Source organism: Ochlerotatus camptorhynchus, unplaced genomic scaffold (assembly GCF_037179485.1).
Source record: "Ochlerotatus camptorhynchus isolate MF236.1 unplaced genomic scaffold, CSIRO-AGI_Acam_v1.1 ptg000054l, whole genome shotgun sequence".
NCBI lineage: Eukaryota > Metazoa > Arthropoda > Insecta > Diptera > Culicidae > Ochlerotatus > Ochlerotatus camptorhynchus.
The window spans coordinates 147,741-161,504 of NW_027040544.1; the positions used below are offsets into that span (position 1 = coordinate 147,741).

General features: G+C 40.1%; 1 protein-coding gene and 1 pseudogene across 1 annotated transcript in view; both read right to left on the reverse strand.

Annotated features, from left to right (window-relative positions):
* Nucleotides 1–1,374: 1,374 nt before the first annotated feature.
* On the reverse strand, nucleotides 1,375–2,275 carry LOC135717279 (heterogeneous nuclear ribonucleoprotein L-like; annotated as a pseudogene).
* A 2,727-nt stretch (nucleotides 2,276–5,002) lies between these two features.
* Maf1 (repressor of RNA polymerase III transcription Maf1) overlaps nucleotides 5,003–13,764 on the reverse strand; it is a 28,595-nt gene continuing 19,833 nt past the window's right edge. Inside the window, exon 3 of the mRNA XM_065239276.1 lies at nucleotides 5,003–8,872. Within this exon, the coding sequence (XP_065095348.1) occupies nucleotides 8,809–8,872 (64 nt within the window). The 3' untranslated portion in view covers nucleotides 5,003–8,808. The remainder of the gene's footprint in view (nucleotides 8,873–13,764) is intronic.

The window sequence follows — 13,764 nt, forward strand, 5'->3', positions numbered from 1 at the left end:
CACTCCGGCGGCAGCAGGCAGGATTCCGTGCCGGAAGATCTTGTGTGGACCATATTGTCACGCTCCGCATCGTCCTGGAGCAGGTCAACGAATTCCTCTATTTGACAGGTCTTCATCAACCGATGAATGCGGTATATAAATCGTACCTGGTGGCCTTACAATTGGATCACGAATGCTGAGCTCCATCGTCGATGTAATCTGAAACTGATATCAACAATAATTCGAGAATGTAAGTGGAGGTGGGTCGGTCACCCACTACGAAGGGACGGAAACGGCTTGGAACCCGGCAGGAAATCGCAGCAGAGGCATACCCACGGATTCATGGCAGGGGCTCTCCGAACAAGGAAATAAAGGATGTTACAGTTACGTTAGTAAGTAGCATGAGCAAACAACATAATAAGTAATTATCAGTTACCGTGTAGCCAAGATAAACAAATAGAACGCAGCCAGTAACACATTTGCAAGAAAATGCAAGAAAGGGAGATTCGCTGCCTGTTGCTGCCGTCCTGTTGACAGTTCCGAACGATTTCCGCTTGGCGAAGACTGACATAGCGAAGACTGACGGGTAAGACATCATTTCGGTTTTGTTCGTCGCAGTGAAACGTCACAGTGATTCTCCGGCACTCCATCCACGTAAAAAGTGAAGGCACGTGTGCGAATTTGGGAGCGAGATTGCCGGATCACCCGCCGCTGAAAGACCACTCCGATCAGTGAAGTAAACGGCGCGAGTGCAAGTCAAAGCATTTTGGGAAACCATCGTCCTTGTCAGATAAACGCAGGACCAACTACAGCACCATCGGATACGTCACGTCCATCGCTGACGGCAACGCAGGAAGAGAATTTTTCTAACCAGCAGGAACACGTAATTTCCTCGCATTCGATCGCCGTGCATCCAGTTTATTGATACTGAAACTTTTGCGGTTTTCACAGCCGGCACGTTACGCCCACAGCAACCGCCAGAGCAAGTGTTGATCAGCCGGATCCACTGAACTCCACCTAGAGGTAAATTAACCCATAAATCACTCTCTCACTAAGCCCGTTGACCATTCGATGACCTTCAACAGACACGTGGCAACATCCGCCCACCAGTACGATCGGAAGATTGACCCGAGGAGGCAAAGCACATAGGTGTATCGAATCGACAGAGAAACTCGGCCACAAGCAAGGGGTTGGTCACTCCGCACAGTGTGCCAAAACAAGCTCAGGCAAACCTGGGCACAGTCATTGGCACTGTTTGGCACCCATGGTTACAATTTTCTGCGCCTGCATGTTGATGTTGTCACATTATAATCAATTTTTTTCAAAACACAACCGTGAATCTCCACCAAATCTCGTCTTTGCTGTTGCTTTCCTTCTAAGGACATGGATTCCTTCTTACATTGGTTCATCGTGTTTGAGACAGCTGCTCATCATCGAAATGGGCGTCCCACAACCGAACGCTGCTGCCATGTTGGAGGCGGTCGCGGCCGCTGCCGGAATTGGGTTGCCAGCTGCCGATGGCATGCCCATGCCCATGTTTTCGATGTTCTCGTTGCTCCACGCACCGTTCATCGTCTTGGACGAGCAGAGCTTCATAATGAACGGGAATTTTGTGCCTTTGTGATCGATCGCGCTGTGGTTGCACTTCATGATGGCGTTCACCGCCAGGGCTGCGCTCGGGAACTCGACCAATCCGAAGTAGGAACGTTCAGATTTCAGCGGGGACATTCGTCCTTGCAACGGGTGGCAGTCCTTGGTGGTGAATGCAGTCAACAGCAGATTCTCGGACATAGCGGGTCTGGTATAGAAGAAGTGGAGAGTCTTGCTCGGAAAATGAAACATTTTTTCTTGGAGGCGCTGTAGTCCTTGAAGCTGATCGAATTGTCCGGCAGGGTGTGGTTGATGGACTCTGACAAGTAATTCTGAATGTTTGGATTGTTGTTCAAGTGCTGTATGCTGCGTCCGACTGCGATGGTGTCTGCCATCTGGACCATGGCAGTACCCTCTTTGGTCTTCAGGAACTTTTTCTGACAACATTTTCCGTACAGGCAGAACAGATTGAACAGCTTATCGGTGATGGCTGTCCGTAGACCATCATCACTTCACCCTGTTGCTGTGTCGGCTGACTGATGTTGGCTGGTGTCTTTCGGGTCAGCGGGTCGTCCTTCATCAGTCCGACGTGTGTTCCGGCTAGTGCTGGTTTCCAGTTTTCCCACGGATGAAACTCGGACGGTGAAAAATTCGGTGCGAATTCCGTTTCCTCCGCCGGCTCCCAGAAGGGCTGGTTTAGGACCATGATTGACTAATGATTGACGATCGTTGTACGGGTTGGGCCTTCTGCCGAAGATGGTAGCATCAACAATCAATACGAAACTAACGATTTTAAATTGGCTCACCACTTTAGTAGCCTATTGGTCCCAAGCAAACGATTAACGTACCCTATTCTAGTCGAAATTCTATTACTACACTATGTTTGTTTTGATTCGCTATGAAAGTTTGACAGATAACATCAGGGGTGTGTGGATTCATGCAGAACATGCAGGGGTGAGTGAAATAGCTTGGGACTGCTTGGGACCGTTGTTCTGGTACTGAGTGAGCCAAAAATAATAATGATTTTCTTCGGGACCCAGTGGTCTTAGAGTTACCTCTATGGTAGCATCGTGTAGCAACGGGGCTCGTCCGTTGCAGGCATCCTTGGAGATGGCTGCTTCCAATGTGTAGTTCCAACTGGAGTCCGTGTCGTTTCTGTAAACATTGAGTTTTTCTGGCTTGGCATAGTTGATCCATAGAGGTAACTCTAAGACCACTGGGTCCCGAAGAAAATCATTATTATTTTTGGCTCACTCAGTACCAGAACAACGGTCCCAAGCAGTCCCAAGCTATTTCACTCACCCCTGCATGTTCTGCATGAATCCATACACCCCTGATGTTATCTGTCAAACTTTCATAGCGAATCAAAACAAACATAGTGTAGTAATAGAATTTCAACTAGAATAGGGTACGTTAATCGTTTGCTTGGGACCAATAGGCTACTAAAGTGGTGAGCCAATTTAAAATCGTTAGTTTCGTATTGATTGTTGGTTGATCTTCGCGGGCTCTGGTGGCGGATTCAATGCTGTCAAACTCAACCATAGCTGAGTGTTGGGTCAGCAGATGGTGTGTAGAGCGTCTACTAAGGATATACTGGATACCGTCTGTAATAGGATATACTGGATTGATGATGGAGAACATGATATGGTTGGGCCGGGTTGCTAACATCATCTTCTGTCGAACTGTGCTGCGAGATTAGCGAGAAATTCGTTTATGTAGCCGTGGTAAACCAAAGAGAAAGTCGATCAATGAGGATAAGTCCTTTTCAAATGCGATAAATGTTGTTCCTACTCCCGGGTCATCTTTCGGTTTCGAAAAACAAAGCAAAAACAAGCGCTTTTAAAATACCGGGTTGCCAAACAAGGCATTATTCACAAGCAAACAAAATTCAATTCAATGACTTCTAGGCACTGCCGGCAGAGCTAAGGCACACTGAGGCACACTGAGAAAAAAGTTGGCGCAAAATAAGTGTGTAGAGTGACCACCTCTTGGCCACAAGGTAATTGGCACCGTTAAGTTGGTTCTGTTCACGTGTGAGTGACAACGTGTGTCTTTGCAGCAGACAGCAAATCCGGCGTTTGGAGGAAGTACGACAGACGATTAATCGGCCAAAAGGAACCGGTCAAAAGCATCCGGAAAGAAGCCTAAACCGTGAAGTAAGTGATGATGCATGCAGGAAACCACACGCATGAAGCTAACCGCACTGCGTTGCAGGGCTTCTTTTCTTCCACTGTAGCTTTGCCGTTCTCCTGGACGTCCACGGTGCTGGTCGAACGGATCGAGTACGTTGGTCACTGAAAGAATCAAGACGAATACGGTGCCGGAGCGGCCATTGGTTCACCGATCACAGACGAGGGAATAGTTGCACACATCTCGTCGGCAGTAGTGATTCGTCGAACACGGAGGAACAGGAGATCCGCTTCTCATAGCACATTGGCTGGAGCGGTCCGCCGATCACGGATAAAGGTTCGGCACGCCCAGGTCGCCCTCATGCAAGTGGAGCAGATGTCAAGGCTAAGTGGCCTCCAGTGATGATGCGACTTCATCGAGGCAATCTATCCCCAAGTGAGTCAACGTGGAGTAAGCAACGGCGACAGGCACCGGTATGCGTGAGTGCTCTAATGTTAAGGAATTGAAGATAGTTCTAAGCGCTTAGCAGTGCGCAGCCTAAAATTCGATGCCTAGTGCTTTATTTGGTTTTGGGAAGAGCTTACATTTACAAGGAAGCCGACAGGAACCTGATCTGGGTCTAGGTCAAGGCTAAAGCGAGTAGCAGCCCAGGATAGACATCTTTCACGTTGGCCCTATGCAGCACTAGATAGTGGATAGAATTTCGATCTATCAATCAATTCAATATATTGTATACCAACAATTGAAAAGGTACTATCAAATTTTATAAACAAAACGTTGATTATTCGATTTGCTCGCCAATCGAACGCAAATTACCAGCATCATCGGGTTAGGGAAACGTTCCCCGACCCAAAGATGATGTTAGTTTGAGTAGGCGAGCCTTGAATCACGAGAAAAGGGTTTCTGAAGTTTTGTTCGCGCTCTTTTCTGTTGTTGGTCGTGCTTTGCTCGATTGGTTCCGCTATTTCATAGCTCAATTCGTTCCCGAGATTCTATCCGCCAGACTATAAATATAGCGGTGTACAGGATACATGCGTGAATGAGTGAAGTTTAGCATATTTTTAAGATTCTCACTTGAATCATTTGATTAGGGAAATTTTCGAGATTTTAGACACATTATCGGTTGCTGTCGATTCTTGGTCATCGTGCATATTTAAGGGAAATAGCTAGTTGCTGCATTTTGTCTTTCTTGTTCTTCAGACATACTATGGAAAGGAACTCCGTTCGGCGAAATAGCGCAGAAACCTACAGATCAACCAGAAGCCGCAGAAAGGATGTGATATAATTATCAAATTTAAACGTAGCTGCGAATATGCTTTTCCTATTTACTTTTTATTATCTTTTAAATTTTCAGTAATATGATGTGTAATTTTTCCAGTAAAAAGATGCAATCGAATCAAAGAGAATTATTTTCTTTATCATTTAAAACAACAAGGTATGTTCACTAATGTTTTCTGTTTATATTTAGCTTTTTTCATTCAACATCATTTTGTTAATGCTACACATAACTGTTTCGATAACTTTTCTATGATCAAAATTTACCCCCCTTCCCGCAATGATGGTCGGGGGGTGTGTGTGTGCACATTGAAGTTACTATTCTTTACGTCGCTAAAATATAGATCTTGGTTGTTTTCTTTTTAAATATATGTTATGCAATACCAAACAAAAAAAGTTAGTCACTAAAATTTAAAACTTTAAAATGTAGCCAACACGCAAACAACGCTTTTCAATTGAATAGTGCCAATGGTCGCAATTTGAATGACATCAGACTTCAGCATGGGAGCTTTTTGGACCTGGGAAGATACATTTAAATGAGTTCATGCCGTGGACTATTTCCTACCGATGCAGCAACGAGAGTCGAGACGATTCAGGTTGCACATTCGCCCACAGGTGCCCTGTTTGCTAAAAAATAACCGGTCCTTATCAGCAGCAGCAGGGAAACAAGCTGTTTCTTATCGTCTCGTCCCGTCCCGAGATTATTGTGCAGGTACGTATTTATGATGACTTGAGTCATTTATACCAACCGATGGAACGGTTATTGTTTTTTCCCGTTCGTTGCGGCAGACACAACCATTATCACGTGTGCCTCTCACGATGGGATCGTGCGCGTGTTCCTATTTAGGTTTACAATAGAAATATGAGATCATATTGTGTTTAGGATTGGTGTACGATATTAATTTTACTGCTACAGTTGGCAATCCGGGCGATATAAGAAACAGTAGGCGTTGAGTTTCGAAAAGCAAATTCAGCTTACTTGGATGTTTATATGATAACGCAAAAAAGTGAAATCGTAAACCGGTGTGGTTGACCGGCGCATGATGGTGCTTTGTGTATCGATAAAGCACTTTCTGTTAGCTGCTAGGTTGTCGGCATTGCTTCCAGTCGTAGAAAAAACGTGCCACACTCGCGTGCAGACATGTATCAACAGCGCTGATGGTTTTGGTGGTGGACCGGTTGGTTTAGGGGTAATACAGCGGCATGTGACTCATGCCTGTATGTTGCTGAATTTAACTCTGAAGGCCTTTGAACGTCTCGGGCTGCTATTGGTATCGTATGGTAGTTTTTGCGAGGGTTGCTTTATGCTGTGTGTTGGCTTGCATGAGGCTAGTGCACTCTGTTGCTCTCATGGTGTGGTTTCAGTTGAATTTTTATACTGAAATTCTTAGACTAAGACAAAAATGATTCATACCGCTGGTATCGAGATTTTAAACTTGCGGTTTTCTAACTTTTAAAAGTAACTGAAAATGGGCAAAAATTAAAGCATTTTTTACTAGGTGTGAACCAGAAACCGTTGTGCAAATCCATCTGTGCCGATCATATTAATGACGCCTAAACGATATTATCTCATATGTGGCTTTCCTAGCTCATGGGAATAGAGACTGCTTCACAGTAAATCTGTACACTGTACCTTTTGGGACTATTTTTCAACCAAGAGAACTAGAGCATTTGGCCGAGAATTGCTTTCGTCGACAAATAACTTCTTTTTGATATATAAAGAGAGAGAGAGAAGGATTAGTAATTTCCATTTAATTCCTCTACCAGTCGAGTATTAGTACAAGACGCTGAAGAAGTCTGCACATTGTTGACGAAATACGCGTATCTGTCAAGGATAAGACATTAAGGTAGTGGAATTAAATGGAAATTACTAATCCTTCTCTCTCTTTCTTTATACAGGTATTCCACATTCATCAGGATACTTTTTTTTGTTTTTTTCTTCTCTAAGCCCTCATTTGACGAGAACCAGAACCTAACTGCGTAGAAATCATTTTGGTAAAATAAAATCTACGATGTATTCCGTGTATGACAGTTTTCTGTGATACAAACCTTATTCCTGAATAAAATCTCTAGTCGTCAGATACTTAAAAAAACAATGAATATGCAAAACAAAGATGATCGTTCAGACATCCGCATGATACGGACAGCAGATGGAGGCTATCAAACCGAACCCGAGGACACCCTTGACAAATAATTTCTAAAGCTACTTATCACAACATGTAATTTGTACTTCAGCAATTGATGATGATGACGTTAAAATGAGTGATGTCCTCACTTCCCCCTTTCTCGGAGTAATGAAACACTCTAGCTAGTTCTGGTTCACCACCGTCGGAGGACCAATATTAGTTCACTAAGGTAAGGTTTATTAAAAAAATTGCTTGGGGAAATAAAAAAAAATAGAGAAAATTCACATTCAGTTAAAGCGCAAAAACTTCTTAAAAGTACATTTACCAGGCTAATATAGAATTGTTTCCTCTTTTACTGGTTTTCCTTACAAACTAATATCACAGAGTACAGTCAATAAAATAGTTCTCACATGCGGCTCTGCCACCGCGGTTCGGTGACGGACGACAAAGATCTTACCGCCCTATCCTACTGAGTGTACTAGAATACTGTTGATGGTGACCAACGAATATCCACGCTAGGAGCGATTCGGTCTTCGGTGACCTTTCATCCTCCTAGGGTGAAGCTTTTCTGTGTATGTTTTTTTTTTGTTTGAATTTGCTATATTTTTTACCGCAGATTAATTTGTCTCAAATTTAACTGTCTCCTTCTCCAACCGTCCGAATCCGTTTAGCACAAGAAAAGCAACTCGTTAGCCACCAAAAACAGGGGCAATCTCACCAACTGGCGACTGCAGGCTGGGACGGAATTTAGCAATCTTTCAGGTGCATCATATCGAATATCTTTCACGCTTACGTCTAGTATGATTTTTTTTGTGTTTCATTTTTCATGTTTTATATTTGTTCTGTTTTATGCTAAGTTCCTGAAAAGCATCTAAATTTCGCTCCACTGCAGTCTAGCAAACGTCGTTTGTCTATTTAGTAATAGTCGTGTATGTATGTATGTATGTATCTCTGGCCTGGGTAGTTTTAACAGTCATAGTTTTTCATACCATCATCGTACGGATATTGCGTGCGAGCGTTTCTACCAGAGAGTCCGTTGAGTGTATGCTCGCATCATAGGTATGCCCTTAAATATCTAGAAAACCCTTTGTTTGCTGTTCCAGTTGGCTACACATTGCCGGCATCGCGCACTCACGGTTACGTCAATTCTCACTTCGCAGCTCTCACCTGCCTTCACGTAACGGTGCTGTGCTGTGTGGTGTGTTACAAAAAATTGTTCAAAATGTATTTTCGCTTTTTTTCAAGCTATTTTTTTTATCAATAACATATTTCATTTCATTTGGTCTTAGTACTATGTATTCTGTAGTAAAGGGGACAAACTTGTTAGTTAAGTTGATTATTACTGTTTAGCTTCACAATTTTTCAAGTATTTCAAGGTTTGTTGATGCAATTTAATGTTTCTAACACTGAAGATAATAATCGGGTCACTTACTAAACGAACGATCCTAGAAGAAAAACAAACCTTTCCTGATGTGACATGATGTAGCAAAAAAAGTCGTGAAATAAAAATTGTATGTCAAATTTCTACATGTAACGGAAAGCCCCTAAATAGTAACACAAAAAATATCCTGCCCCTTAATAAAAAAAAAGTGATCTAATAAACAAATTGCGTAAATAGTTGAAAATATAAATAAATCCGCCAGAACCCTACCAAAGCTGCTGGAAAGAGTTGCTGTTGCGTTACTGTTTTTTTTTTCTTTCTTTCCTTTTAGTAGCATTCATCGTCCTCCATTGCAAAGTCACTACTGAATCCAGAGTCAGCATAAACCGAGCTGCGGGAAAAATGAAGAAATAGACAAAGAAAAAAATATATATAAGAGGAGTGCATAATGTTGTGACTTTTCAGAGTAGGGACTACTATCTTCAAATTATCTAGTACATCAAACACAAAAAAAGGATATTAGGGGTCCTACGACCGCATTGTTGACTTGGAATTACGAGATGGATTGTGTTCGTTCATGGTGGGGGTTTAAAAATGCATTTTATTTTTCATAAATAGTTCAATGTAACAGCTATACATTAGTAGGTATTATTCTTATTGTAAGACAATTGTTCCAGTCTTCCTTCTTACCATAGGCCATTGATCGGACTTTTCTTCGTACACGGTCCATCATCTTATGTACGAGCACTCTTCCCAGTTGTTTGGCTGCCAAATTCTATTTCTGCTTGAAATATTTCAGTATTCCTCAAATGGCCGGATTAATCTCCTTGGGAACCACTGTGAGGCCATTTTCGCTGTACCACTGTTTGGTGGAATTTGAGTAGTGGCAGCTTGCCAAGTCCGGCCAGAATAGGCAATCTAGACCTCATGCTGTTCCAGAAAAAGCAGTAGTCTCTTCCGTATGCACTGGTAAATTGGCTGGTTCATGGTCCCAGAAGTAACGAAAGTTTTGCTATTCAGCCCACAACTGAAGATTGTTTGCCAGACAAGGAACTTTTTGGGGAATTTCGACTTCTTTTTGATTTTACATTCTTCCGGGGCACTCTTCCGGTCAACCAAGGTATACAAATTCCTGCCCAGGAATTTGATCCATAACTGCCAGGAGCGGATAGACCGGGATTTCCGTTTCGAGCGTGCAGCATCGAATCGCGACGTGCTTGCTCCCGTGAAGCCATGATGTAAACAAATGAACTTTTCCTGATAACCAGTGCCTACTGTGATTCTATACACTATTATATCCCGTACAGACTATGGCTTATATCATGTAATATAGGCTGTCTTGCAATGAGCACTCATACATAGGATTTCCAGTGAAAACTAGATGTATGAGTGCTCATTGCAAGACAGCCTATATTACATGATATCCCAAGCAACAATTTTTGTTTTATTTAAGTTTTATAGCAGTTGATATAACCAAATTATAAAACCTTCACTGACGACCACATTGCTTTAACAATCTCCTGAGAACCGCAATACAGTAATGTCATGGCCAATTGGCCCAGTTTTAATGCAGTCATTAAAACTTGATATGCGAACTACTTTAGGAGCATAGGATTTATGTCAGTTTTATCACACTCTAGACGTGATTGTTAAAAATGAAAACATAAAACCTCCTCCAGGTCAGAAAGTTTTAAGAGCCTTCTAATGACTACCATAAAACTATATTACAACCGCATAAATCGCTCCTGAAGAAGTTGATAAAACATGATACGCAAAACATTTTGACAACTTTGAAGGTTTTAAGTTGGGGTTTTTGGATGATAGTTAATATTGAGAAATATTTTATTGTTGTTTTATTCTTTCGATGTTTGATGTGAAATCATGATCCTTGTCAGTTGGTAATAATGGCTGATATTATTGTACATTGAAAATAAGACGACTTTATTATAATTTTAAACCAATCTGTATATGCTTCACAGCATGCCGTGCAATATTTATGGTGATTATTATACCAAATAGGAGCATAAATTTAGTGCGCCATATGAATACTAAAATATAGGGATATTTTTAATTTGTCTGCATTAGCACCATGCATTAAAGAGTCATTCAAAGATTATCTATTTAGTACAAAACTGCTACTACTGTTGAGCAATAACCAGTCACATATTATTTAATTATACATAGATGTATGAAAGTGTTTTATTGCCTATCAATTAAAGCGTAATTATTCATACTGTGTGAAATTTGTTCATACGGCGACATTTTTTTTAGTTATAACTTGCTACTCCTTAAAAATACCTCAATATAACATATTCTCCTAGATTGGAATTCTATAGCATAACATAAACCTAATGGTTGTATCTTAGCATTTCGTAGTCCAAATTGAGAGCGTTAAGTTATATTTAAGCTATATAACTAGCTTGCTGGTTTTATTCGGTACAGCGAATCAAAACAAAACAAAAACCATGACCACCTGTCAAAAAGTCAACATTCCAAGCGATCCTCCTATTTTCGCTTGTAATCAAGATGTAAGAAATGCTTATTGGATCCACTAAAAGCTTTTTCAATACAAGGTTTAAAGCCGTGATGTCAATACTGGCCATCTCCAAACGGATTTAGTGAAACCGTCGGCGTTGCTTTAAGAAGATGTGAAATCATTTCCTGGGTTCGTGGATCTTTCGGAAGTGTATCGGAAAGCCGCTTGTTCAATATTTTTAAGAGCTCCTTCACCGCACTGTGCCTTATGTAGGGATCGTATAACTGTAGTTCCTCCAGGAGTTTCATATTGTCGATCGTCTCATCTTCATCGTGTTCAGAAGCACTGAAGGGGTTTTCATTTCATATATCTCAATAGATTTGTTTTTTATAATGACAAAAAATTTCAGAGTATTTTTTGTTGTAGCAGTATATTTCTTATCTGTGAATCTTAGGCCTCTGATAAAGATGATAGTTGTAATGAAGCTTTAATGAAGGTCTAAGACTGCTTCAAGTTTTATATCGGTCATAAAAAGTGTACCATAAAACATAATTGTATGTTTTGTTTTGGTTTTATTCTTCAGTTATAAGTAGTGATGCAGAACCACCTTACAGCTACCGTTAAAACTATGAAGTCTGAGTTTTAATTTAGTAGCCATAAAACAGTTTTATAGACGACTTGACGGCCTGATTTAATGACAAGCACATAAAACCGTAATACAACCACAGGCTGGAAGGGATGCTATGATAAAACAATGATAAAATAAGAATAAATCTTCCAAGCATTTAGATTGTTACTTGGGATAAGCCATAGTCTGTACAGGGTATTAGCTTGATTCAGCGAAATTTTGAGAAAACATTTACTCGAAAAATGCCATGATGGCAGCGTTTTTGTTGTGTTTGGATTTTTTCGAGTTCAACCTTTATAGGGGAAATGGATGTAGTGTCGGCCTAAGTGCCCCTAATTTGGGCCCATACATAAATTCAGCAATCGACTAAATTTTCAATAGCGACCAATAATATCCATTAGTACCGTCCCAATAACGCGTTCATCTATTATTATTATTTATCTTTATTAGGGAGGCGTTCATCTAGATAAAATTGATAAATAGCAGATTTTTAGCGATGGGCCCAATCTTAGATCCATAGGCCAACATTAGAACCATTTCCCCTATATATTACGATGCCAGAAATTTTTTTATGGTTCTAACAATTCAAAGAATTTTCCACAGAATTCTCTCTGGAATGTTGGAATTTTGAGGAGAGTTAAAAAAGAATTGAAGTGTTTGGGAGGATTCGAAATTTTAAGGAGTTCAAGATAATTCTGGAATGGAAGTCATAAGGAGTTTTTGCATAAATCCAAATGGATTTCTGGGGAGAGGAAAAAAAGGTTCTAAATATAATTCCTAGGTTATTCTTAGAAGAACTCCACGGGAGTTGTGAGCAGAACATCAAGGAGAATTTCTAGCTGATCCTGAGAAGACTTGTATGGGTATCATGAGATGAATAGCTGGTGAGAGAATCACAAACCAAATTTAAAGAGCGTTCAGAAAATAATTTTAATGGAATACTGAGGAAGATTCATAAGAGAACTACAATGTAATTTCGAGAAAAATACCAAAGGATTCGAAATCTGAGCTAAAATCCAGAAAAAATCTAGGAAAATTTAAAATAAATTCTAAGGAATAATGAGAGAGAGAAGGATTAGTATTTTCCATTTAATTCCACTACTTTATTTGCGTATCTGTCAAGGATAAGCAAATAAAGTAGTGGAATTAAATGGAAAATACTAATCTTTCTCTCTCTCATTATACAGGTATTCCACTAAGACGCCCACATTCATCTTAGAATCCTGAATGTTTGAAGAAAATTTAGAAGTAGTATTTTTTGAGCAAATCTTGAGCAACTCAGTCCACATGACAAAAATGCGAAATATTTGTCACATATGTTTATTCGTAGAAAGTTCAAAACAATTTAGTAATCTGCTGATACCTTGTTGTAATTGTCTATTGTTCTGTCGTATCCGTTGATTACGTTGGTTAGACATATTTAAGGAACAAGTCGCTGGATTTTTTCCACACATCGCAGCATCATTTCTAATTCCGTTTTGCAAATTGAAAGTTGAAATTCAAATTGAATGTGAATATTCTTCCAAATACGTTATGGAGAATACATACACCTCAGGGCTGGTAGTGCTGATGCGATGTAATAGTAGTGACTTTAGTGACTAAAATTACGGAAATAGTGACCAAATAGTGACTTGTAAATAATTAATAAGTAACCATTTAACCATGGTAACTTAGAAATTGAAATACGGTTTGATATTGAAATAAACTTTTTTCTCACAACGGAATCTCCTGTGAAGTGATTTTGAAGTGATTTGAATAATTTACTTTTGCTTACGTTATACATGATACCTAGCAAATAGTAAATACCATTTTTTATTTGAGCTTGAATTTGATTTTGCGTTCGAAATCTTTAAAATTTTGATATATCTAGGTTGATAACTTTGATAATTCGCTAAGAACTTTTCACAGAATTTCTTCAGAATGTTCTCAAGAACTTTTTTAGAATAATTTTCCAAATATAAAATAATATTGCATTCTTGAAAATAATCAACAAAATTCGTGGAAATAGATTGTTTTCGTAATTGGAAATGCTTAACATCAAATATCAGAATTAAAGTGGATGATGAGGAGATGAAAGTAAAGAGTTGATAGTTCCGTTATAGTAAGACAGTGTGAAATTTGTATATTGAAAGTAGTAAGCGATAAAGGACAATTTTGAGGAAGGTACGAATCGAGTAGA